The 25,434-nt window shown below is 33.4% G+C and overlaps 1 protein-coding gene and 1 pseudogene across 4 annotated transcripts in view; one reads left to right on the top strand and one right to left on the bottom strand.

Moving 5' to 3' along the window:
- LOC111622388 overlaps positions 1 to 25,434 on the bottom strand; it is a 49,594-nt gene that overhangs the window by 13,703 nt on the left and 10,457 nt on the right. For all 4 annotated transcript variants that reach the window (XM_023364751.1, XM_023364750.1, XM_023364752.1 and 1 more), the window contains 2 exons: positions 8,779 to 8,927; positions 8,596 to 8,698 (listed from right to left, as the gene is read on the bottom strand). In XM_023364751.1, the coding sequence (XP_023220519.1) occupies positions 8,596 to 8,698; positions 8,779 to 8,924 (249 nt within the window). In that variant the 5' untranslated portion in view covers positions 8,925 to 8,927. The remainder of the gene's footprint in view (positions 1 to 8,595; positions 8,699 to 8,778; positions 8,928 to 25,434) is intronic.
- On the top strand, positions 16,644 to 18,763 carry LOC111622387 (annotated as a pseudogene).

The following is a 25,434-nucleotide window of genomic DNA, read 5'->3' as shown; positions in this document are numbered from 1 at the left end:
ATCTGAGAAAGTGGAATCAAATCTGGACAGGTCAAAAAACCCAGGAATTTTTAAGGATAGCATGTCCCAGAAATGTTGGGTCCACCCTCATCATCCAGCAACTCCATTGAGTCTGGCCAAATCTATAACAAACCTGAAAAGAAGGTCCCTTTTAGTGCCTACATAGCAGGGGAGGGAACTGAGAACAGGGACAGCTCAATGAGGACACAATGGGCAAATGAATGATCAACAATGTTCGAAAGGAGAAAACAATAAATAAAAATAATATGCTGAATACAGTAAAATCCTGTAAATGTATATTAACTTTATTGTCAATGCTAGAAATGCTTTTTTTTGGCAACAGTTCAGGAAGCAGGCACATCAAAATTCAGTTTTACCTTTGGACCAGTTACCATTGAGCTGGTAATGAATGAGAAAATTATATATTACTTTAATTAAAAAATGTTATTATGTGTAACTTATTTATTTCATATCTTGTACTTCTGATGTTAATATAATTGTATTATTAACTAACTAGCTGTACCCAGCCACATGTTGCTGTGGCTCAAAATGTAGCTATTATAAATGTATAACACTCCATGTGGGAGGGAATTTTGAAAAATTCCTTCTTAGTGTACATTCTCTTGACATAGCCTATTAAAACACAATCAAAAATGCAAAAAACTGCATCCAAAATAGAATAATAGAAGACCAGTTCTTCACAGTAAGCCTTAATTTTGTCCCTCTCCCCTGTGGGTGGAGAGGGATTTTGACATCTATATAATATAAAAACACGCACATATTTGAATGCAATGTTGTAAGAAGTGATTCCAATAAAAGTGATTCTTATGTATTTTCTGTTTTCTTATTTTTATTCTAACATTCACCAAACTTTTTAGATACACCATGTAAAAATGGATAAATGTCTTCAATAATATTACAAATTTTAAAAAGTTTAAACTACATTAATGAGAAAATACTCAGTAATTAGAAGCAAAAAATAAAGAAGATATTAAAAATTTTAAAGTATTTTAAACTCCAGTGAAGCAATTTTAACTTATCATATCCATGCAGCAAAGGAGTGGACATAGGTCAGCCTGAGCCAGAAGGATCTATGTCAGATGAAAGAGATCAAAGGAGATGTATGAAAGTTGACACAAGGATCCAATCTCTTTCAGTTATTTTGTTTTTTAATTTTTAAGCATTTTGTATCATCTTTATCATAAATAATTTTATTGTTTTACTTTTTTATGAATTTTATTACTGCGATCAATGTGTCAACTCCCAAATGTTTCCTTCCATCCCCTTCATCTGACATAGACCCTTATAGTTCAGACTGACTCATACCTACCTACTCTTTTGTCATGCAGACTATAATGACAAAACAGCTATCACTTTCTATATTTTAATTATTGTACTTATTCTAAAACAATTATCATAAGAAAAAAGAAAAGCAAATAATTTAGTATTATTTTTAAATATAAATAATCTTCATAAAATTGTTTAATTCTTCTTCTACTTTCCAATATAATCCTAAATACTACTTTGTTGTAAACCACTATAATGTAATAAGTAAACATATTTTGTTTATTAATGTTGAAGATCATAAGTAAATGCTTTTAATAGATTCCAAAGTTTACAACATAAAAATCCAGCAACAAGTTGCATAACTTTCCTAGTTATGAGATTTTCTTTAAAAAAAAATAACTTTTATATTAATTATAATAAAAAGGCTTAATTTTGAAGGTAGAAATGAGTTTTTAAAAATATTGAAAATGTCAATACTGTAATGATATTGCAGGTTTGTTTTTCCCCCATTGTAATTTTTGACAAGACTATGTCTTGTTTATAAAATTGTACTGCCTGCTGTGTTACCAGCTTAGAGGTATGAAGGAGTACATGTCAAGAGATGCAATTTGTCACAGAGTATTACTGTAGGTGCCCAAATCATCCACGTATAAAAAAAACCAGACTCGTAGGTACACGGGGGACCGAGAACAGTCAAAATAAAATTCAAAATAGTGACCCTCTCTACAAACAGGCAATAGTGCGAGATTTGCACATGTATTGCTGGTTGGAAAATTGGAGATGAGAACAGTGCGAAATTGAATTTTGACAAATGCATGCATTGGGAAGTTTGAAATGAGAAATCAAATCTTTGAAAAACCCATTTATCTGTCCGCATTATTCCTGACACCTGTTGACCTGAGATATCTTGTTTCGTCATCGGAACATTTTCCAAAGTAGATGGCACCAGTCATTATAATTTTATATTAAAACTAACTTCTGAAATATAATTTGTTTGCTTTTTACATTTATTAATATATATACATATATATATATATATATATTGTTTGTGCAAACAAAATAAAAGAATAATTTTGGACGATACAATAACCAGGATTATTTTTTCAAAAATGGGAAATTTTCATTAGGCATGGACAAAAATTCAACCTAGAGCGACATGCAACGGAGAGAAATTTCAAAATTGGATAGGTTAATTTTGCTGAAAATGCCTCCTAGTTGTGGCCAGTGAAGTTTGAAAAATCGTGCTCAAAACCAGCCATACCAAAGAAGATTGGAGAATGAGAACAAGACCCACCTTGAGCATCAAAGTGATTCCGCTTAGTAGTGAGTCTCTGAGACAGTCTTGTCCAAAATACAGCCTTGCCATTTTACTTGTTTTTTATATTAAGCTAAATGTTGAATATAAGTTTTTGCTATTGTTCTAGGTATCTGTATTTATGTATTGAATAATTGTGGCTGAAGAGAGTCTAGTGAAGACTGAAATGCATCCCACAAATAAAATTAGACTCCTTTTCTTGATGAGATTTCAATTACTTGGCTCCATTACAGTTTGATAAGCCTCGTGTATCTCTAGAAATTGGTTATTTGAGATAATTATTTAATTTGAGTAGAATTTTCATCAAGTTTGACCCATCTAAGATATGACACATGACTTATCCTCTAATCAACAAAATTTAATAGCATTAATGCCCATTAGTTTTTTATACAAATTACCATGCCAAATTTTGTTTCTTAATCTTTACCGTATCCTGAGATATTAAACAAAATAGATGCCAACACACAATACACACACACCCAGAATATTTTTTCCCATTTTTGACTTTTTGGATGTAAGAGTCTCAAATGTTGAGATCTGCAAAAACCCTAAAGGATGAAATTTATATATGATTTCAATATTTTCTACATTATATACATGTTATGTATATATAACATAGAAAATATTGAAAATTCAAATGGATTAGCTGAATGAATTTTGTTTCGCAAGAGTAATTTCAGGTAATACAAACTTTTCAAAGGTAATGCCAGGTGTATAAGCTTAAATCCGCTGTTTGCTAATAGATGGCATAAGCGAGCGTATTAAGTTACCATGACGATGCCATATTGTTTTTTTGATGATTTTGACGTCTGTCAACATTAATCAGTGCACATCATCAGATATTTCATACAACAACATATATTTTTTTTTGTGCCAGAAAAAGAGCATATGCAGCAAGCTTTGCTTTTCTGCTTTAATTTGAAGAAATCGTCTGCCGAAGCACATCGAATGCTTGTGGAGGCTTATGGAGACAGAGCTTTATCGAAAATCACGTGCAGAGATTGGTTTTGTCAGTTCAAAGATGGAAATTTTTACCTGAGCGACAAGAAGCGTGAAAATCGGCCCAGGAAGGTTGAGGACCATCAACTGCAGGATCTTTTGGATGAGGACAATACCCAATTGCAAAAAATGCTTGCCGAGCAATTGGGTGTTACTCAACCAGCCATTTCCACGTGTCTACGTGCCATGGGAAAGATTCAGAAGATCAGAAAATGGGTGCCGCATGAATTGAACAATAGGCAGATGGAGAGACGCCAAAACATATGCAAAATCTTGCTCGCCAGACAAAAAAGAAAGTCGTTTCTGCATCGGATTGTAACTGCCGATGAGAAATGGATATATTTTGAGATCCTAAATGCAAGAAATCATGGGTTAATCCAGGCAAACAATCAACATCTTTCCCAAGACCAAATCACTTTGGACGGAAGACAATGCTGTGCGTTTGGTGGGATCAGCAGGGTATTGTCTACTATGAGCTGTTGAAACCTGGTGAAACTGTCAATGCTCACCGCTACCACCAACAACTGATGAAATTGCACTGTGCTCTGCGTGAAAAAGTATACCTGTACTTTGTTTTTTTAGCTGTTAAAGATTGAACTATCTCCAATCATTCTAAGCAGTGGAGATTAATTCTTAGTTTAACACACTAACTGCTACCATTTAAAAACTGTTTCATGTCTCCTGGGCCATTCTTTTTTTCCTACAGATTTATGTTATTTTCATATCATAAAATCCAAATTTGCTCTTTGAATTTATTTTTTTAAAAATATTTATGCTAATTTGGAATTCCATTGATCATCTTTAAACAGATTTTTGGTTTCTAGCCTCTGTATAGTTTCTGTTAAAGATTTGAAGCTGTGCACAGTGAATAGTTTCTTTTCCATATCCTTGTCTATATCTATACTAATATTATAAAGAGGTAATGTTTGTAAGTAAATAAGTAAGTAAGTTTGGATGTAGTGGGTAATCTCCGAAACTACTCATCCAATTTCAAAAATTCTTTCACCAATATTTAGAATGGAACTTCAGGGTGGACATAGGCTGTATATTATTCTGTTAAACATTCATATAAATTAAAAGATATCATCTAGGGTTAAGGCTTTTATGTCAACAGATGGCACTACAAGTACTATGCCCTAAGTTTGCTTTTCTGTGAAAATGAACTAAAGCAGATCATCTTCTATCTATCTATATAAATAAAAATGTAATGTTCGTTTGTTCCTATCGATTCCTTTGAAATTTTGACACAACGCTGCATTCGAATACACATGTGTTTTTATATAATATACATGTCGAAATTCCCTCACTGAAGAAAGATGGTTAAGATTAAGGCTTACCGTACAGAACTCTGCTTCTATTTATACTATTTTAAATGCGGTTTTTTGCATTTTTGATTGTGTTTTAATAGGGTACGTCAACAGAATGTACACTAAGAAGGGATTTTTTGATATTCCCTCTGCAGGGGAGAGGGACAGGATTAAGGCTTACCATGAAGAACTTGGCTTCTATTATACTATTTTAGATGCGGGTTTTTGTGTTTTAATAGGGTACATCAAGAGAATGTACACTAAGAAGAAATTTTTCGAAAAATTTCCCCCCCACAGGGAAAGTGTTATACATTTATAATAGATACATTTTGAGCCACAACAACGCGTGGTGGGGTCTGCTAGTGCTATATAATTTCTTTGACTTTCTTTACAGCTTCAGAATCAGAATCATCTAAACTTAAAATGAATTCTGTTATCTGAATTCCTGTAGTTCTCACAATAGAAAACAGCTGTCTCAATCCATACCCCACCTGGTTGATTACAGGCTCTGGTAGTAATGATAGTCCTGTGATTTCACAGTACAACTGAATTCTTGCTGGTGCCTTCCATAAGTTTTTTTGTATTTGAAATGAACTCATTTGCAATAGAATATTCCAGTCAGACAGTGTTACACAGATGATGCAGTGCATGTGCAATGCATGTGACATGTTTCATGTTGAATGCTGCTACCATGTAAGATGCTTGATCTGTTACTATCACCCAAACTTTTTCATACTTGAATCCAGAAAGCCATAACTTTGTGCATGTATGCATAAAACTTTGCATAATATATAAGTGATTGGTTTTCCCTGGGTTGTAAAGCTTAAGAAGCATTGATGGAACTGGATCTCCAGTTAGTGACTGAACCTCCTGTATGTTAAGTACACATCTTTTTGCAGAGTCAGTTGTTTCCTCCACAAGAAACACAATGTGGTGGTCTAAAACTTTTCATATTATCTGTATGGTTTCAACCTATCTTGCATCCAAGTTATTCCTTCCTTAGCATATTTTCATCTGGCATGTCAGGATGTATGTTTTTCCAGAAATACCTTAAACAATGGGTGGTTCATGTTATTGAGAGGAATGTTTTCCTCTAGATATGCATTTGTTAAATCTCGATTAAACTGTTAGCAGATTTTGCTTTGTCTACAGCTCTTTTTCAGGGAATGTTTGGGTTCTTCGTGTGATAATCAATTTGCAAAGACAGATGTTTTTCATCCATAGTTATTATTGTTTCACAAACATCAAATCTTATTCTATCTGTTCATATTCCTTGACCATTAAATTTTATGAAAGCTGAATATAACTTATATGCAGAAACTTTCCCTTTTTATATGAAATTCACCATGCTTAAATTACTAGCTTCCTGGATAACAAACTCAAGCAATTCTTCTAGAATGTTCAGCATGTGTAAATGGACTCACCCTCTGCTTGAAAAGTGAACTCATCGAAGAAATGACATTGTAATTGGTTGGGGATAGAGAGGACAAAATTGCATAACAGCGTTGAATCTCTACCATAACAGTGTTGAATCTCTGAATTCAGCAAAATTACTGTTCCTACACATTGCACAAGTTTAAATTTTAAAATACTTAAAATATTGAAAAATGGGTGCAAAGTAACAAAATAGGTACAAAAGGATAGTTTGAGTGCATTTGGGTGCATTTTTTTAGCCTATTACTATACCAAAAATTGAATTTCTATGTATTTCTAGTGCCAGTTCATCATGCCCCATCATTTTATGAAATAGGTGCTACACCCAAAATTCTAAACCTTAGGGATAATATGTGTTCATCTGTAGTTTTGTAACTGACATCTGTTCCTGAGCTCATACTGAAGTCATTTGTGATGGTCACTAACATGCCTGACAAGCTTGTTTGACAACGTGCTTGAGAGGTTGTCAATCTGAATCTGTCAGTTTCTCGGGCTTTCTAGGTTAACAGAAAGATTCAATGCTTCCATAATGTTTCTATTTGACAATAATCTCACTGAAAATAGACTGAGAAATGTGCAATGTAGTGGAAATCTATCAAACTAAATGACCAAACTTGGGCTCCAACTATAAAGTTACCATTATAAAATGTATTCATCTCTTGCATTTACTCATTCTGACAACACACTGCTTTTGCTTATACGAGGGATGATCAAAAACTAAGGTTACAAAGCCTGCAGTGAAAAGTGTACATTTTATTTCATACAACCAATACAGCCAACTGAGAGTACATACATTAGGTTATTTTTTGACATAGTCTCCATATTGATTTAGGATGGTCTTCTGGGCTGTATGAGGACCTCACTCCAAGTGAGGTCCTCATACAGCCCAGAAGACCACCACGCTGTTGAAGCAGTTTCGCTGGGACATCATCAACCACCCTCCCTACAGACCGGACCTCACTCCAAGCAACTTTCACCTGTTTCTTCACTTGCAGAACCTAGCAGGACGACAATTTGCTTCAGATGAGGAAGTGAAACACTTTGCAACATTTGGCTGAACATGAACACGCAAGGACAGGATTTTTACCAGGAGGGAATTTTCAAACTCATCACACAAAGTGACAAGTGCCTAAACTGATATGGAGACTATGTCAAAAATTAACCTAATGTATGTACTATCAGTTGGCTGTATTGGTTGTATGAAATAAAATGTACACTTTTCACTGCAGGCTTTGTAACCTTAGTTTTTGATCATCCCTCGTATATTGTTGGTAGTGCTTATTTACGTCATATGGATGAGACAATACGGAGTTATCGGATATCAGGACATTTTTGACAGCATAGTATATTTGCTCACTAACTATAAAATATATAACTAAAGATAATATTTTGTTAATTTTTGTAAGCCTNAAAAATGATATGTCGGGTGTATATAAGATCCCATACGAGAATCACATATTAGGAATAAATAAAGAATATGTTGGGGTTACTACTAGAAACCTAGGTGTAAGGATAAAAGAGCACAGATATGATATTAGAAAAGGTTCTAATGCCACAGTATTGGCTCAAATGGCACAAACGGAAGGTTCAATATTACGATGGATGAAGCGGAAATCCTGAAACAGGTACACTCTCCGACTTTGGCAAGAATGACTGAAAAGTTAGAAATTTATAGAAGCAAATTTAAAGGAAATTGCATCAACGCAAGAGATGCAGAGGGACTTCCTTCCATCTGGAAGTTTGCAATTAAAAACTTAAAATAAGAACAGGAACTTTAATAATATTTGTAGTAAAAACTCTGTATAGTTAAGTAGAAAAACTCAGTATAGTTAAGTAAGCAATAATAATATTTAGTATTAACAGTTTGTCTATTAAGTTAGAGGTAGTAACATTTAGTATTCACAATTTGTTTGTTATTTTTGACTATTTTTATTTTATTTTTAGTATTAGCAGCATTTGTATTAATTTTATTATTTACAAACTTTTTTTGGCTATTAATAGCATATATGTTAATGGTTATTAATATTTATATTTTGTATTTTGAACTTCTTGTTCTATTTTTTGAAATGTTCCATATAACCTGAGGATGATCCATTGATTGGATTGAAAACATTTGTTTTATTAATAAATTTCTCAGCATGATCAGGTGTTGATTAAGTTATTATTTTCTGCTGAGTACGCTTCGGCTGTTTATATCAAAATTTATATATATTATATTTTAAAAATTCCAATTATTGAATGAATGTATCATACCAGAGATCCTAAATTAAGTTTTTGTCTATAAAAAAAATTAAATCCCAATCCACCAAGTCCTGCTGCAGCTGCCAAAACAAAATGTCCAAATTCAAAGGGCCAACTATAATGAAATAATATATATTAAATTGTAAAATAATAAATTAATTTTATTTAATAATAGAACATTTAATAAAATTTTACATTTCACTTTTGTTTTTCCAATTATATAATAAATCTAGTTGTGTTTTCAATGCCTCTTTCTCAGTCAAACGTATACCACCTTCAGGTATTTGACCTCTGTCTGTAATTTTTTTGATATAACCTCTTCTTGAGATATCCTCATTCATTTCCTTAAAATAAATTTATATACAAATTAAAATCTTAAAGATACAATATTCTGGCTTATTCAAAATTTAGCTGGAGTTAACTATAATTTCAAAAAAATTACTTAAAACACATATTCAGTCAACTACAATATTTTATGTAAAGACAACATTTGTAAACCGTAAACAGGGCATATCTTGAAAATATTTCTGCTTACAAGAAAAAGGTGGATAAAAATTGACATACCATATTTACTCGCATATAAGATGAGGTTTTTATTCATTTTTCACTGCTTCAAAAACCTAACTCATGCTATATGTGTAAATAAAGGATTCTTTGTGTTTTTGCAATAATTTCTGTGAACCATGTATACTTCTTGCTATCTTTATAGGTCTACAGTCATTTATCATAAGTTGGCACCTATCATAAACAAATTAAGACACACACCCCTTTGTTTGTTGGTTTAATCCTACATCCATCAATTAAAACCTGTGTTGCATTTCATTTGTTTGCAGAAAATAGTTTCTCATTATTTATAAAAACATTTACAAAAATGAAACACGGGTCACTTAGCAATGATTATAAATGTAGTTATTTTATATTAGTTAAATTGTTATTTTTAATGAATATTAGCACATTCTGAATCATTAAAAATAAACTTTTTCCAATCATGCAATAATGTTTTAGTTTTGTTTTCAATTCATCACGTATTAAGGCAAACATGGTTGTTTGCCTTAATACGTGAATTTGATAATATTTTATGATTAAACAAAATAAAATTAGAATTGCATTAATAAATCTATTTTTTATTATTTTGATCTCTAAAGTCACACCTCGTCCTATACATGAGATCATCTTATACTCGAGTAAATATGGTATATTATAGCATTTTAATAAAAAGTATTGAGTTTTCATAAAGAAGTTGTTTTGATGGTGTATTAAGTTTTGTGGAGCTTTTGAATTAGTGCAACATGGATATGATGAAAGTGATACATCACAGAATCAAGACATATTCCGAGATTTAGTTAACTTTACATTTGAATTAGATTCAGTTTTATTGACTTATTTTAAAAAATGCCAATGCATTTAAAGGAACCTTAAACATGATTCAAAATAATCTCTAAGAGGCTACATTACAAGTCAGAGAAGAAAATTTCAGATCAAATTACAAAATCTAATTTTGTTGTGATTGAAGCTGACAAGATTTTTAAGTACTGATCAACTTGCTGGAGATATGGCATCATAAGCAGTTGAAATACTTATAATTAGGCCTACTTTTCTCCCTTTGCTTTTGTTTTTTCAACCAACCAAGAAAACATCTTATGAAGCTAAGCTGCACAGTTCTTTTCATAAAATACCTCATATCATATATACAGTAAGATTCTGCTTAACATGGGGGATGCAATCCTAGATGACAAAGTGCTAAATGAAAAAGCGTTAAACGAGGCCATTTTAACACAGAGTAAATAGGGAAAGGGGAACATGCAATCAAAAATAAACAAATTTTACTTTAATTTTAAGTTATTTTTATATTGATTTGCATAATAATATACTGTATTTACTCAAATATAAGACGACCTTGCATATAGGATGTGGTGTGACTTTAAAGATATCAATAAAAAAAATTAATTTAGTAATACAATTCTAATTTTATTTCATGTAATCACAAGTAAAGTCCAAATGCACGTAAATGCACACATTGTTCCGCAAAAATTACTGGCATTTTAAACTTCAATGAAAAATATTGTAAAACGACAACATAATTTGTTTATGTAAAGCTGGACAATTGGGAACCTTTTTTCGTTAATTTTTAACAGTCGAATCTGCTCTCCGTCGATTACACTTATGAGTTTCTCCAAATTCTGATTTCCGAATAATCATCTGTTTTCACATGGGAATGGTTTAAAACTTATATCGGGCTCCTGTGTGATTTTCGAATTTCAAATTGGAATTCAATTCAAAAGGTTTGCTTTTCCTATTGCTATTCATCTTTACTCCTACAATACACAAGAACGATTGAAACGACCCAGATAAAATATTTTTTTTTTAACACCAGATGGTGAGCATCCAGTAAAAAATGCGAATACAGTACATGGACTACAAAAATTATTGCAAAAATGCAAAAAATCCTTCACTCGCGCGTATAGGATGACCTAGGAATTTGAAGCTGTGATAAATGAATAAAAAGCTCATCTTATATCCAAGTAAATTGTGTTATGTTAAATATCACAAACATATGCACACAAAAATGTAAAGTTCATTTTTTGTGATGAAGGTCTTGGCTCTTCTGAAATTCTTGTTTTTTGCAATAAAGTCATGTAGTTTCATTTTTTGCTTTTTTTCTTTCCTGAAGCAAATGTCAGTAGCAGAAGATTGCATCCAAAATGCCTTGTTTTGTTTTTGCACTCCTTTCAAAATCTGGATCATTCACTATAATTTGATCAACAATTTTTGTTATCGTTACCAAACTTACTAAGGAAATCTGTAGAGAAATTCTTTGGGTTCTTTGTTTGCAGAATCACTATTTTCCAGTTCTACATGAATTCCTTGTTCTGCCAATTCTTGAAAGTCGTCATTGGTAAGGCTCTCACCAGAAACCTGCAGTAACTCCTCAATATCCTGTTTGTCTACATCTCCTAGTCCTGCTGTATCAATTAGGCTCTTGTTGAGAATTCTTGGATAACTTCAGCCATAACTTCTTCCACACTTCGTTCATGCATTTATCAGTTAATTCTTGCCAAGCAAAGTCAATGTTGTCTATGGCATCCATAATGTTATATTTTTTCCAAAATTGCATCAAACAAACATAGATTTATGGAAAGTACAGCGCTACAACGAATTGCCACCTTTTGCTGATTGGTTCGTGTTTGGGAATAATCAATGAAATGCCACGATAATTTGAATCAGCACTTTTTTTAGGCTTCGAGCAGACCATGTTATATCGAAATATATATACAGTATTTATTATATACAGTAATACCCCGAACTTACACGATAGGTGGGACCGAGCGATAACCGCATAAGTCAAATTCGTGTAAGTCAGGGTATAATTTCGCAATTTGTGTAAAATCCAAGTCAAATGTATGTAAGCTAATAAATGTACTCGTTAATCTTATCTTGTCTTTTGATTCGTTCATGGTTACAAGAAATCACCACATAGAGTCTCTCAAGTCTCCGTAGATATAACAAACACAGAAATAAATAACACAAAATAAATTGTAGCTATGCATTGATTCCACGCGACATGTCCGAACATGTAAGCTGAACAATAGTGTGGGGGGAATGAGTAATCGAGAGTTGCGTGGCGTTCAAACAAGATACAAATCGACTAGATTTGAAAATTGCGTAACTCCAGGTTCGCGTAAGTCGAGGTATTACTGTATATACATAATATGCACATGATGTAAGATAGCTAAAAGTACAGCAAGATATCTAATATGCATATAGATGTTTTGGTATCCATTAATAATATGGATTTTTGTTCTTTCTTTATCCATTTAATAAATTTACTTAAAATGTTCTAAATATAATATAGTTACAATGTTTTAAGTAAATTTATTGAATGGATAAAGAAAGAACAAAAATGCATATTATTAATATTCTAAATATAAATAACAAAGTAGACCAAAAATTCTGAAGTCATGTGACCTCAGAATATAAGCTTCAATAAATATAGTTCTAATAAAGATAAAACCTAGAAACTTTTTTATTTCAAAGCTAAAATACTCTTCTAAGTAATGATATAGTCAATATATAAATATGTATTCAATAATTTTTACTTTTCCAGCTGTTATATATAATAAGGATGCATCGATTAATCGGTAAGTAATCGGTAATCGGCCATATTGGCCATTTTCCCGATTAATCGGTTTTAATAATCAGCCAATTTTGCATTTTAATATTTTTGTTAGCATGTCACATATAACACTAGTAAAAAAATAATAAATTTCTGTTATATATTTATTATTTATTACATGACAATCTAAATATAAAAAAAAAATTTAACTTAAATCGTTTCTTTTATCAATACACATCATAAGGTATAATGTAACCTATTCAAAACTATCTGTTTTATTTAAAGTTTAAACTTTAAATATATAAAACAAATAAAAAATTTAATATTCAAACTTTAAAACCCTTAAACTGTAATACAAAAACATGAGAATTTCACCATTTTCAGGGCTCTTAAATGTTACCTCCAACTCTGAAAATTCTTTCACTTTTAATGGAAGATGCTGGGGAACTTAGATATTTCTATTTCATAGCTATCTTGCTCAAATTAGGAAAAAATTATTTTGAACTTCACCACAAAAATGGGTTGCTATGTCTTTGTGTAAGAGGTAAATGTAAATATTTTTCTAATTCTTGATCAAAACGTTTGTTCGTTTTTTATTTCTTTTTAAAAAGATGCTCTTATTCATTCTTTTGTTCATTAGAAGCTAATTCATCAAATAAATTAGAAAAACTCAGATTATCCTCCATCTTGATCGTCTCCAGAAGTAGAAGCTTCAGAATTTAATTCTTGAGATTTTGAATTATCATCATCATCTAAGCAATTGATTGTCCATCTTTTTATTTCCTCTACCATCTTTTTTTCTGAAATTTAATTTTGAATCTTGGATCTAATAAGGATGACAACCATAAAGATTTGTTTTCTATATATGCTGAAAATCTTTTTATATTGAATTTTCTAGTCCTTCTATTGTGGTATTAATGCCACTAAAGGAACTACTGCTCTTTACTTTTGATAATAAGAATAATTTCAGAGTCTCTATTGTGTGAATTATTGAAGATGAGGTGGTTTCTTGGTTGCTGGTTTCCACAGTAATTTCTTCGAATGGTTTTAAAAGTAGAACAATTTTTTCAAGAGACCACTGATATGTGCTCAACGTGGGAATTTTATTATGTATAGCATATCTGCACAAGGGCTTTTTGCTGTTCCAAGTTTCTTTGCAACAGGTAGTATGTAGAATTCTAGCAAGTTAATTTCTTGAATTAATTTGTGTTTCTGCAAACCTAACTTGTCTCGCAAATCTTCCAATTTGCATACAGCTACAGCAGTATANAGCGCTATTTTCACTTATTTTTGTTATTTGACGCTATTTAGACGAATAGGCAAGTTTTCCGAAGCATAAAATTGAAGATTTTCCGCCAAAATAGAAACTTCCCGATAACATCGGAAATGACGTTCTAACATCATTTTAAAATATTCGATATCTAAAGCAGAAAGTGTTAGCTAAAAATAGACTTATTTATAGAACAATCCCCCATTTCTCACCTCAGGGAAAGTCATAAAACAGTTGGGTGCTAATGACTTTGTGAAAGGGAAAAAGTTCTACACTTAGAAACTTCGAAAGAAGGGATTTGGCATGTACCGTCCGCGGGCCGCATAAACATTGATAGGGGGCCGTATGTGACCCGCGGGCCGCAGGTTGTGCACCCCTGCTTTAACTAATAAAACATCTTTCTAAATGCAATAATTATCCACAAGGTCTCAATTGTAAATGGTTATAGTATAAATTTGAGATTATCTCATAATATCAACCACCCTATTTTAGTGTTTATATCATTTAAAAAAATTAATTTTCATGTATATGTATTATGTGCAAAACCTGATAATGTTTTTGCAAAAATCAGCATTTTTTTTATTCCAACCAAAACTTGAAATACCACGATATGTTTAATAGTCAGCAAGTGGTAGTTGTAGTCACAGGAGGTAAAGTGTTCACTCACAGATTCTATACTCGTTTGCAGAGGCAAATCCTGACCAAACTTTTGGGCATGCTGAAAGATATAAGAAGAATACTAGGCCTATCTCTAGCACTAAACAATAGGCAGAAACATTATTTGGTGTGAATAAAAAAGTATGGACTATTATAAAGCACATTATATCTATACATTAAATATGTTATAATNTGGATTTTTGTTCTTTCTTTATCCATTTAATAAATTTACTTAAAATGTTCTAAATATAATATAGTTACAATGTTTTAAGTAAATTTATTGAATGGATAAAGAAAGAACAAAAATGCATATTATTAATATTCTAAATATAAATAACAAAGTAGACCAAAAATTCTGAAGTCATGTGACCTCAGAATATAAGCTTCAATAAATATAGTTCTAATAAAGATAAAACCTAGAAACTTTTTTATTTCAAAGCTAAAATACTCTTCTAAGTAATGATATAGTCAATATATAAATATGTATTCAATAATTTTTACTTTTCCAGCTGTTATATATAATAAGGATGCATCGATTAATCGGTAAGTAATCGGTAATCGGCCATATTGGCCATTTTCCCGATTAATCGGTTTTAATAATCAGCCAATTTTGCATTTTAATATTTTTGTTAGCATGTCACATATAACACTAGTAAAAAAATAATAAATTTCTGTTATATATTTATTATTTATTACATGACAATCTAAATATAAAAAAAAAATTTAACTTAAATCGTTTCTTTTATCAATACACATCATAAGGTATAATGTAACCTATTCAAAACTATCTGTTTTATTTAAAGTTTAAACTTTAAATATATAAAACAAATAAAAACTTTAAAACCCTTAAACTGTAATACAAAAGCATGAGAATTTCACCATTTTCAGGGCTCTTAAATGTTACCTCCAACTCTGAAAATTCTTTCACTTTTAATGGAAGATGCTGGGGAACTTAGATATTTCTATTTCATAGCTATCTTGCTCAAATTAGGAAAAAATTATTTTGAACTTCACCACAAAAATGGGTTGCTATGTCTTTGTGTAAGAGGTAAATGTAAATATTTTTCTAATTCTTGATCAAAACGTTTGTTCGTTTTTTATTTCTTTTTAAAAAGATGCTCTTATTCATTCTTTTGTTCATTAGAAGCTAATTCATCAAATAAATTAGAAAAACTCAGATTATCCTCCATCTTGATCGTCTCCAGAAGTAGAAGCTTCAGAATTTAATTCTTGAGATTTTGAATTATCATCATCATCTAAGCAATTGATTGTCCATCTTTTTATTTCCTCTACCATCTTTTTTTCTGAAATTTAATTTTGAATCTTGGATCTAATAAGGATGACAACCATAAAGATTTGTTTTCTATATATGCTGAAAATCTTTTTATATTGAATTTTCTAGTCCTTCTATTGTGGTATTAATGCTGTGGTGCCTGTCGGCTATGGGCCGATTCTGATGATAAAGGGCGCAAGAAAAGAAAAAAGCGAACTTTGAACTGGTCACCCACTTTCCGAGGAACAGCTACGGGAAACAGACACAGCACAAACAACTTAAAATCTTCGACCGATGCTGGGCTGTAATATTGTACATTACTGTATATATATATATGTATATATTGGTAAATAAAGAAAGAGAGATAAAATTCCGACTGGACGTATCCTGAGCAGCACCGAGCGATTAGCATAGGGGATTGAACACCAAAACTGGTGAGCCGAACAAAGAAGACATGTGCCCACAAGGATAATCCAGCTCCATCGTACAATCACAAGATCAGAAAAATGAAACTTAACTATTTCCTGTAATTTAAGAAGGTCAGTAACAATTTTATATCTTTATTTTGGAAAATTTCGTCAACTGATATAATGGAGTCAACCGGCGTTCTGCAAATCTCTCGAGTGACAGTCAAGCCACCTCCATTTTGGAAGAACAATCCCACTCTCTGGTTTGCCCAACTCGAAGCCCAGTTCGCCATCGCTAATGTTTCCACCGACATAACCAAATATTACTATGTTATTTCAACAATAGAATCGGACATCTTAGAATCGGTACATGACCTGGTGACTAAGCCACCTGAAAACAACAAACACGACACTATAAAAAAAGGCTGATCGACATATACTCGGAAAGCCAAACGTCCAAATTGCGAACATTATTACAAGGACTTGAATTGGGCGACCAGCACCCGTCACACTTATTAACTAAGATGCGTGACCTCGCCAATGGTCATTTCAGTGAAGACTTATTAAAATCACTATGGCTTCGAAGACTACCAGGAAATATTCAAGCTATTCTGGCAGCCTCGAATGAAACTCTGCCACAACTCGCCACAATGGCTGCTAAAATACACGAACTTACCATAATAAACCACACGCCAATCAGCCAACAGGAACAATTCACTATTAGCAATCCAATCGAGAAACAAATACAGGAATTAACATTGCAAGTGAATGAACTCGCTACCCTGGTATGAGCACCAAGATACCAACATCGCCCAAGATACAACTTCTGAAATTGCCAGGACTCGCATGGACGAAGTCCATCCCGTGAGCGACGCCGTTACAAAGAACCAGAAGATGGCTTATGCTTTTACCACACTAACTTTGGTGCAAATGCAAAAAAATGCACCCCACCTTGTTCATTCCAAAAATCAGGAAACTAGACAGGCAGCTCCCTGTGGCCACAGAGAGCAAATGCCAAGTCAATAGAATCTTTATGGCCGACCCTTCATCCGAACTTCACTTTCTGGTCGACACAGGAGCAGACGCATCAATCATACCAAAAAAATTCGCAGCTCAACCTGTCCATCCAGGAAAACTCACCCTTTATGCAGCAAATGGCATTCAAATTTCAACATACGGAACCAGACTACTCACAATAAATTTAAATCTTTGTCGAACCTTTAGCTGGCCCTTTATCATCGCTGATGTTGCTCAACCCATCCTGGGCGTAGATTTTTTGAAACATTTCAACCTACTCGTCAACGTAAAACATAACTGCTTGATTGATGCCACAACTAAACTTACATCCAAAGGGATGACAACGAAGAAGCTACCAGCCTCCACCAGCATCACAGTCGTGTCTGGCGACTCACCATACCACAAACTTTTGGCCCAATTCCCTAATATCACTAATCCATCAAGATTGGACAAACCAAAACAGAAGGCTCAGGTCTACCACCACACAGAAACACAGGGTCCACCTGTGTTTAGCAAACCACGTTGTCTACCTCCAGACACTCTTCTCGCCGCTCGCAAAGAGTTTGAGTTCATGATGGCACAGGGAATCATTCAGCCATCAAAGAGTGCATGGGCCAGTCCCTTACACATGGTAAGAAAACCAAATGGAGACTGGCGGCCATGCGGGGACTATTGCCGCTTAAATGCAATTACCCACCCTGATAGATACCCTGTGCCACACATACAAGACTGTATGCAATTATTACATGGGAAGACAATATTTTCCACCCTAGATCTAGCAAGAGACTACCATCAAATACCAGTCAATCCAGCAGACGTACCTAAGACTGCCATAACTATGCCGTTCGAATTATATGAGTATCTATTCATGCCGTTTGGACTGGACAGACCTTTCAACGATTTATCCACCAAGTGCTACGTGGACCACGTGTGTCCCATATTTTGATGACGTCCTGGTTGCATCTGTAGACGAGGATGAACATCTACAACACCTCCGTCAAGTTTTCACAAGACTTTAAGAACATGGACTTACTCTGAACCCATCGAAATGTGTCCTTGGTCAGACCTCAGTACCTTTCCTCAGATGCCTAATCACTCCCGCTGGCATACAACCTTCACCCGAGAAAGTTCAAACCATCAAAAATTTTCCACAGCCATGAATAATTGCCGAACTACAACATTTCATGGCAATGTTAAATTTTTACCATCGCTTTCTCCCAAATGCTGCAGCTATCCAAGCACCTCTGTACAATATTTTGAAAGGTAGCAGAAAAAACGACAAACGCACTATCCGGTGGACCGAAGAGATGACAACCGCATTCAACAAGTGCAAATCCGACTTGGAAAAAGTGGCCACGCTTGCATTTCAACCGAGTAATAGCAAACTTTCCTTGATGGTCGATGCATCAGACCTTGCCATTGGATCCGTTCTGCAATGCCATACCAACCAAGGTCCACGTCCGCTTGCCTTCTCTCGCAAGCTGTCCAATGCAGAACGAAAATACAGCACTTATGTCAGAGAGCTCCTCGGCATATATTCATCCATCAAACACTTTAGGCATCACCTCGAGGGAAGACATTTCACTATTCTAACTGACCATTGACCACTGATCTTTGCCCTCAATAAAAAATCTACATCCTGTCCTCCTCGACAACTCTGACAACTTGATTTCATCGCGCAATTCAGCACTGACATCAGACATATTCATGGAGCTGACAATACTATAGCTGACACTCTCTCTCGAATCAACAACATCCACCTTCAACAACATCCACAACAACCTTCTTCCTTAGACTTCACTGCAATAGCACAGGAACAAAACAACGATGAAGAGCTTAAAAAACTGCAATCTACCCAACAATCTTCCTTACAGCTACAACCTCTTACTCTCAATTCCAAACTACAAATCATGTGTGATACGTCAAATAATAGGATACGACCATATATTCCAATTAACTTTCACTGTGCAGTCTTCAATTCCGTTCACAATTTCTCCCACCCAGACACTCGTGCAACCCGGAAACTAATTCAGAAACGCTTTGTATGGCCAGCCATGCTCAAGGATACCAATCAATGGTGCAGAACATGTATAACTTGTCAGCAGAATAAAATCAACTGCCACATTCGAAACCCACTGCAACAGTTTGACCTACCCAAGCAACGATTCGACCACGTACACATGGACATCATGGGACCACTTCCACCATCAGAAGGATTCGTGTACCTCCTTACATGTGTCGACCGATTCACATGCTGGCTGGAGGCCACACCAATCCCATACATAATGGCAGCGAAAACATTCATATCAACATGGGTAGCTCGATTTGGAGTTCCTTCCATTATAACAACTGACCAGGGGCGACAGTCCCAACTCTTCGTGTCACTCACTGCCCTCCTTGGAATCAAACGAATCCGCACAACCCCCATCACCCATCATCAAATGAGCTAGTAGAGCGTTTTCACTGCACACTCAAACAAGCCCTACGATGCAGTGACAACAACCACTGGACAGAAAGTCTCCATACAGTTCTGCTTGGGCTCCGTTCCACGTTTAAACCTGACGTTGGGGACACTTGCTTGGAAATGGTATATGGAACCACTCTATGTTTGCCTGCCGACTTCATACCACCAGTGGCGTGCCGTGACATTTGATGATAAGGAAGCTGTGTCTCTATAAGAAGCCGACTTCCAGGGGCAATCAGTCAGCGATGGTCTAGGGTCCATTCGTATTCGTTTGTTCGATAAGCCAGTAAAAACCATAGACTTCTCTAAATGTATTTTTAATTAATAGATTATCTAACGCACTTAATAAATAAGCAAGTTCAATATAATTAACTCTCTTTTATTACATTTAATAGATTCTATATGCCCTCTAAATGACAATTCTCGCTTCGATAACATCTACTAATTAAAATATACCTATTAGCCGTAACTATCTTGTTATAATTTTCAATATATATTTTATATTGTGTACTGATGTTAAATTCTATTCTATTTTGATTTCCAAATTGCTTCAATTTTACGAAAGAATCGATGCGAGATTTAGGATTTTCGTGTCTTTTGCCAGCTTTACTCAAATTATTTAAATCGTCAAAGCCAATCTCATTCTACACACTAATTTTATTTGAAAATAGTAGGCAAGGCCAACAAAACAAATTTTGCATTTTTATGCATCCACAAAGCCATTTTATATCTTCATAAATTTTATCATGAAAATGTCGAACAAATTTTTTCTTTTTCATTATATGGTCTCGAGCCAAAACTTTTTGAAATAAATTTTCGATATCACAATTACATTCTAAATTGCTAGCTATAATATAAGGGCTAAAATTAAAAATAAAATTATAAAAACTTACTTGTTAAAATAAAATGTGTGATGATATACAATTATACATACCTGGTACAAAATATTCAATTGTATGAATATACTTTTAAAGAAAATTATAAATATAGTTTTGTGAAGAAACGTACATAAAAATAACATAAAATAGTCTTTACTTTTTAAATATTAAAACAATCCACCTAGTTAAAATTGCTCCCTACCAGTGGCTCGTGGATGGAATCAGAGACGGTCTTGGTAGGTGTGCGGTGCGGTGCATGCTTGCCAAATCCCGAGGGTGCCGATACCGGTTAATGTCTCTTTTGTCTCATCACTAGTATATCTCAAAGGACGCGACAGGGTTGTTGTAAATTTTAAACGTTTCTCATCATAGCTGTAAAAATCTAAATTTGTTAAACTTAAAAGTCATTTGTTTTCTAACTACTGTAATTCGTTTTAAGACCAGGTGTCCACGGAAATTTCCAAAATTTACAACTTTTACTCACTTTCATTGAACTGGAAAAATTTCTGTCTTTATTACATCTAATATTACGAAGAAATCAGTCCCACTGTACTCGGCTAGATATTGGTCCGGTTAGGCTTTTGTTTAAGTAAAATTCCGGCTCTTTCATCAGGGTTTTGTTTATGTCCCCAATTCCCTAATCGCTTAATTATTTAACTACTACTTAAGTAGAAATAAGTCGAAATCGGTTACTTTGTACTCGAATATTTGTAGTCTCGGGAAAAGGTGGAAAGACAAATTTTTATGACAAACGGATACATAAATCATAAATTTAAGGAAAATAAATTCTAGAGCCTTTTCTGTACCTGGTGCATCTCTCTCATTCATTAAATTTAGTTGTAAATGATGCTGTCAAAGTAACAGTTAATTTTTTAACATTATACAAGAATTGTACATGTTTTTTTCTACATCCCCTTAAAGATGGGATATACGAAATCGTAATATCACTGGTTTAACATCGAAATCCGTGAGTAATATAAAATCGGAGAGTGGAATAAATATATCAAATATTTTAATGGATTTTTTAATTCTCCTGTCAACTATACAGAACTATCGTAAAAACATACCAGTAAATTCTTATCAGTTGGGTTAAGTTATAAATCTACTCGTTATTCACGTAATCGAAATATCTAGTGGGCAGGCGGCTAACAGCCGAGAACTGGTCCTTGATAGAATTGGAATTGTTATATGTCTGCAGCTTCCACCCAAGGTTGTAGGCTTCTACCGGCTAAACCGGGTGAGGTTGGTGCTCTGTCAAGTGCATGCGCAAATCTGGCTTTTTGGAATCTGAAAATTTCAGAGATTCCACTCCACCACTAATATTCGAATATACAAAAGCAATTTTTTTTTTCACGTGTAGTATAGAAATTTGTAATAAGATACATAATGCGGTTATAATAAAATATTGTGCGATTATTTTCATATAATTAAAATTAATATTTATTTATTTTTTAGAAAATACGAGGGAAGCGGCGCTTCCACCGCTTCTAATGACAGCACGCCACTGCATACAACCAACAAATAATAACTCCCTTGAGCCACCCATCTTTCTTCAGCGCCTCCACAATATTATGAACAATTCTTCTCCAGTCCAAACGTCTGCACATGACAAAATTATCACCTTTCTACATCCCTCAATAATGGAATGCTCCCACGTATTCGTTAGAAATGATTGTGTGAAAAAACCCCTACAAGCTCCCTACGATGGCCCTTATCAAGTCCTTACACGATCTAATAAACATTTCACCGTACTAATAAAAGGCAGAGAAGCTGTAATCAGCATAGATCGGCTCAAACCAGCATTCATCGATACAACTGCAAACGATACATCCACTCCACCGGTCAACAATGCAAGAAATCCTGTCAAACCGACACAAGCACCAACCACCACGACCTGGTCAGGACGTCACGTCCGGTTCAACACCTGATACCTCTGAACCCTATATCGTTGTCACTGGAGGGAGCACTGTGGCACCCGTCGGCTACGGGCTGATTCTGACAATAGAGGGCGCAAGGAAAGAAAAAAGCGAACTTTGAACTGATCACCCACTTTCCGAGGAACAGCTACGGGAAACGGACGCAGCACAAACAACCTAAAATCTTCAACCGATGTTGGGCTGTAATATTGAACATTACTGTATATATATATGTATATATTGGTAAATAAAGAAAGAGATATAAAATTCCGACTGGACGTATCCTAAGCAGCACCGAGCAATTAGCATAGGGGATTGAACACCAAAATGCCACTAAAGGAACTACTGCTCTTTACTTTTGATAATAAGAATAATTTCAGTCTCTGTAATGTGACTTGTTGAAGATGAGGTATTTTCTTGGTTGCTAGTTTCTACAGTAATTTCTTCAAATGGTTTTAAAAGTAGAACAATATTTCAACAAGAGACTACTGATATGTGCTCAACATGGAAATTTTATTATCTATAGCATATTTGCACAAAAGCATTTTGCTGTTCCAAGTTTTTTTGCATCATGTATTAAGTAGAATTCTAGCGAGTAGGAACATCTTGAATTCATTTATGTTTCTGCAAACCTAATTTGTCTCACAAATCTTCCAATTTGCATACAGCTACAGCAGAATGATTAAAATGTGTGACAATATTTCTATTAACTGTGATTATAGTTTTCATGTCTTGTTCAGAAAATATGCATTCATTTAGCGTCAGCTGCAGGGTATGTATAAAGCATGATAATACCTCTAAGTTGCAAGTTCTGATTCCAGCTACCAGATTTGCTGCAGAATCTCTTAGTACTAAGAATATCTTATCACTTGTCAACTTATACTGTTCAAGAACAATTTTTAACTGTTCACTCATCGTGTAGCTGTGTGGGAACCTTCAAAGGAAACAATTTGCAAAACAGCTCTTTCCTGCTGAAAATCATCATTCAACCAGTGGGGCTGTTACATTTAAAAAAGGAAAATTATTTGTAGTTGCTGTCCAAATATCAGCAATTAAAGAAATACTGTATATTTTGAATCATCAATAGCTTTCTGAATTTTTTACTAAACTTTTTTAAATATATCACAGATGTTATTTTCAGATATATATTTTCTGCTGGGAATATTGTAATTAAAAACGAGTTTTTTAGTAATCTTTGAAATCCTAAATCTGATACAACAAAGTATGGCTGTATATTTACGCTTATCATTTATCCAATCAAATAATGAACTTCTTTGGATCGTTGATATTCCACAATTTTTTCTTCTCTATTAACTGAGTTAAAGTAGCTTGTCTTTGAATATGAGTTTCTGTTGCTACTGATGAACATCCAACTTCTTTCGTTCCGGAATTTTCTCTTTTCATCTTTTAAGTTTATTTTAAAAGATTTTCATGATGGCATTTTTCCAGATGATTTATCGTGTTTTTGGTGGCAAAAGTTTTAGCATTTTGTCCATCTCTCGAAATAAAAGACTGGCATAAATTACACTTGAAAAACTTCTCGTTTTTATCTTTCTTTAAAAATTTCCAAGCAATACTGAAAGGCTTGAGGGGTTTGGATTTGGATATTAATTAAAATTAAAATGTTTATCAAAATAATAATTTATCATGAATCTGAAAAAGAAAACAATAGCTTCATATTGAAAATTATTTTTATAACAAGTTGTTATAAAATTATTTTTATCAAATGAAATTTTATATTTTTATTAAGAATATATAATTTCATGCGATAATAATCATAATATAATTAACTAATAACACAATAAATTATTAACACTAATTGGCCGATTAATCGGTATCGGCCGATAATCCGTGACCAATTAATCGGTAATTGGCCATTTTGCTTATCAGTGCATCCTTAATATATAACAGAGGAAAAGTGTAGCAATTGGTCAAAAAATTATCCCACACCAAATTTTTACATTTTTGGACTCAGGACACCTCGAAATGTCGAGATATGGAAAAGTTTCAGGTTTTTTTTTGTATGTACTAATGTTAGACTGTATGGGAGGCACGATTTTGAATTGGAGTCGGATGGTTTAACACAGGAGTTAAGCTTCAAAATAATTGAACTAAATTGGTTGGTACACATTCTAACATCTGTGCATACAGAAAAAACCCCGAATGCTTTTGCACTTCTCTATGTTTCAAGGCTTCTCAAGTCCAAAAGAGTAAAAATCTGGGAAAGTCATTTTTTGACTGATTGTCATTCTTTTCCTTTGTATAGGCCTATACTGTATAACTGCCAGGAAAGTAATAACAACGACAATTCTGATTATTTTTTAAAAATACAAAATAAAACAATTTTAAAAAACTAATTAAATATTAAAATTTGACACAGCTACTGAATATATAAATTCACATTTATTGACTTGTTTGATGATGGCAATGGTATTTGGTAAGCATGTATGAATAATAATAGTAAATACATTCATACACAAATAAATTAGTTTAATAAAAATGTTGTACATAATATATGAGTATACTGGGTATAAATATATAAGTACACAGATACATTAAACTACAAGTCAAGAATGAGAAATATAACATTTAGACTGATAAAGAAAAAGGTTGCTTATTTTGCCATGTTAATTTATTATTTTTCATCTCTTATAAACTGAATTATGCCTTACAAAAAAATCACTTCTATTAAGTCAGCATTCACTTAATCATATTTAATAATTTTAAGAGCAGAAAATAAATGCTCTACTGAAACTTGGTTAATGGCAATACAGTACTGTATCTTGGATAATGTCTGCATAGTGCAGTATTGCCAATTAAACATCCAAACTTGAAAAGTGGTAAATGTGATTTAT

The sequence above is a fragment of the Centruroides sculpturatus genome, unplaced genomic scaffold (genome assembly GCF_000671375.1).
Source record: "Centruroides sculpturatus isolate CEXI.00-Female unplaced genomic scaffold, Cexi_2.0 scaffold7, whole genome shotgun sequence".
NCBI lineage: Eukaryota > Metazoa > Arthropoda > Arachnida > Scorpiones > Buthidae > Centruroides > Centruroides sculpturatus.
This window is presented reverse-complemented; position numbering and strand designations above follow the sequence as displayed.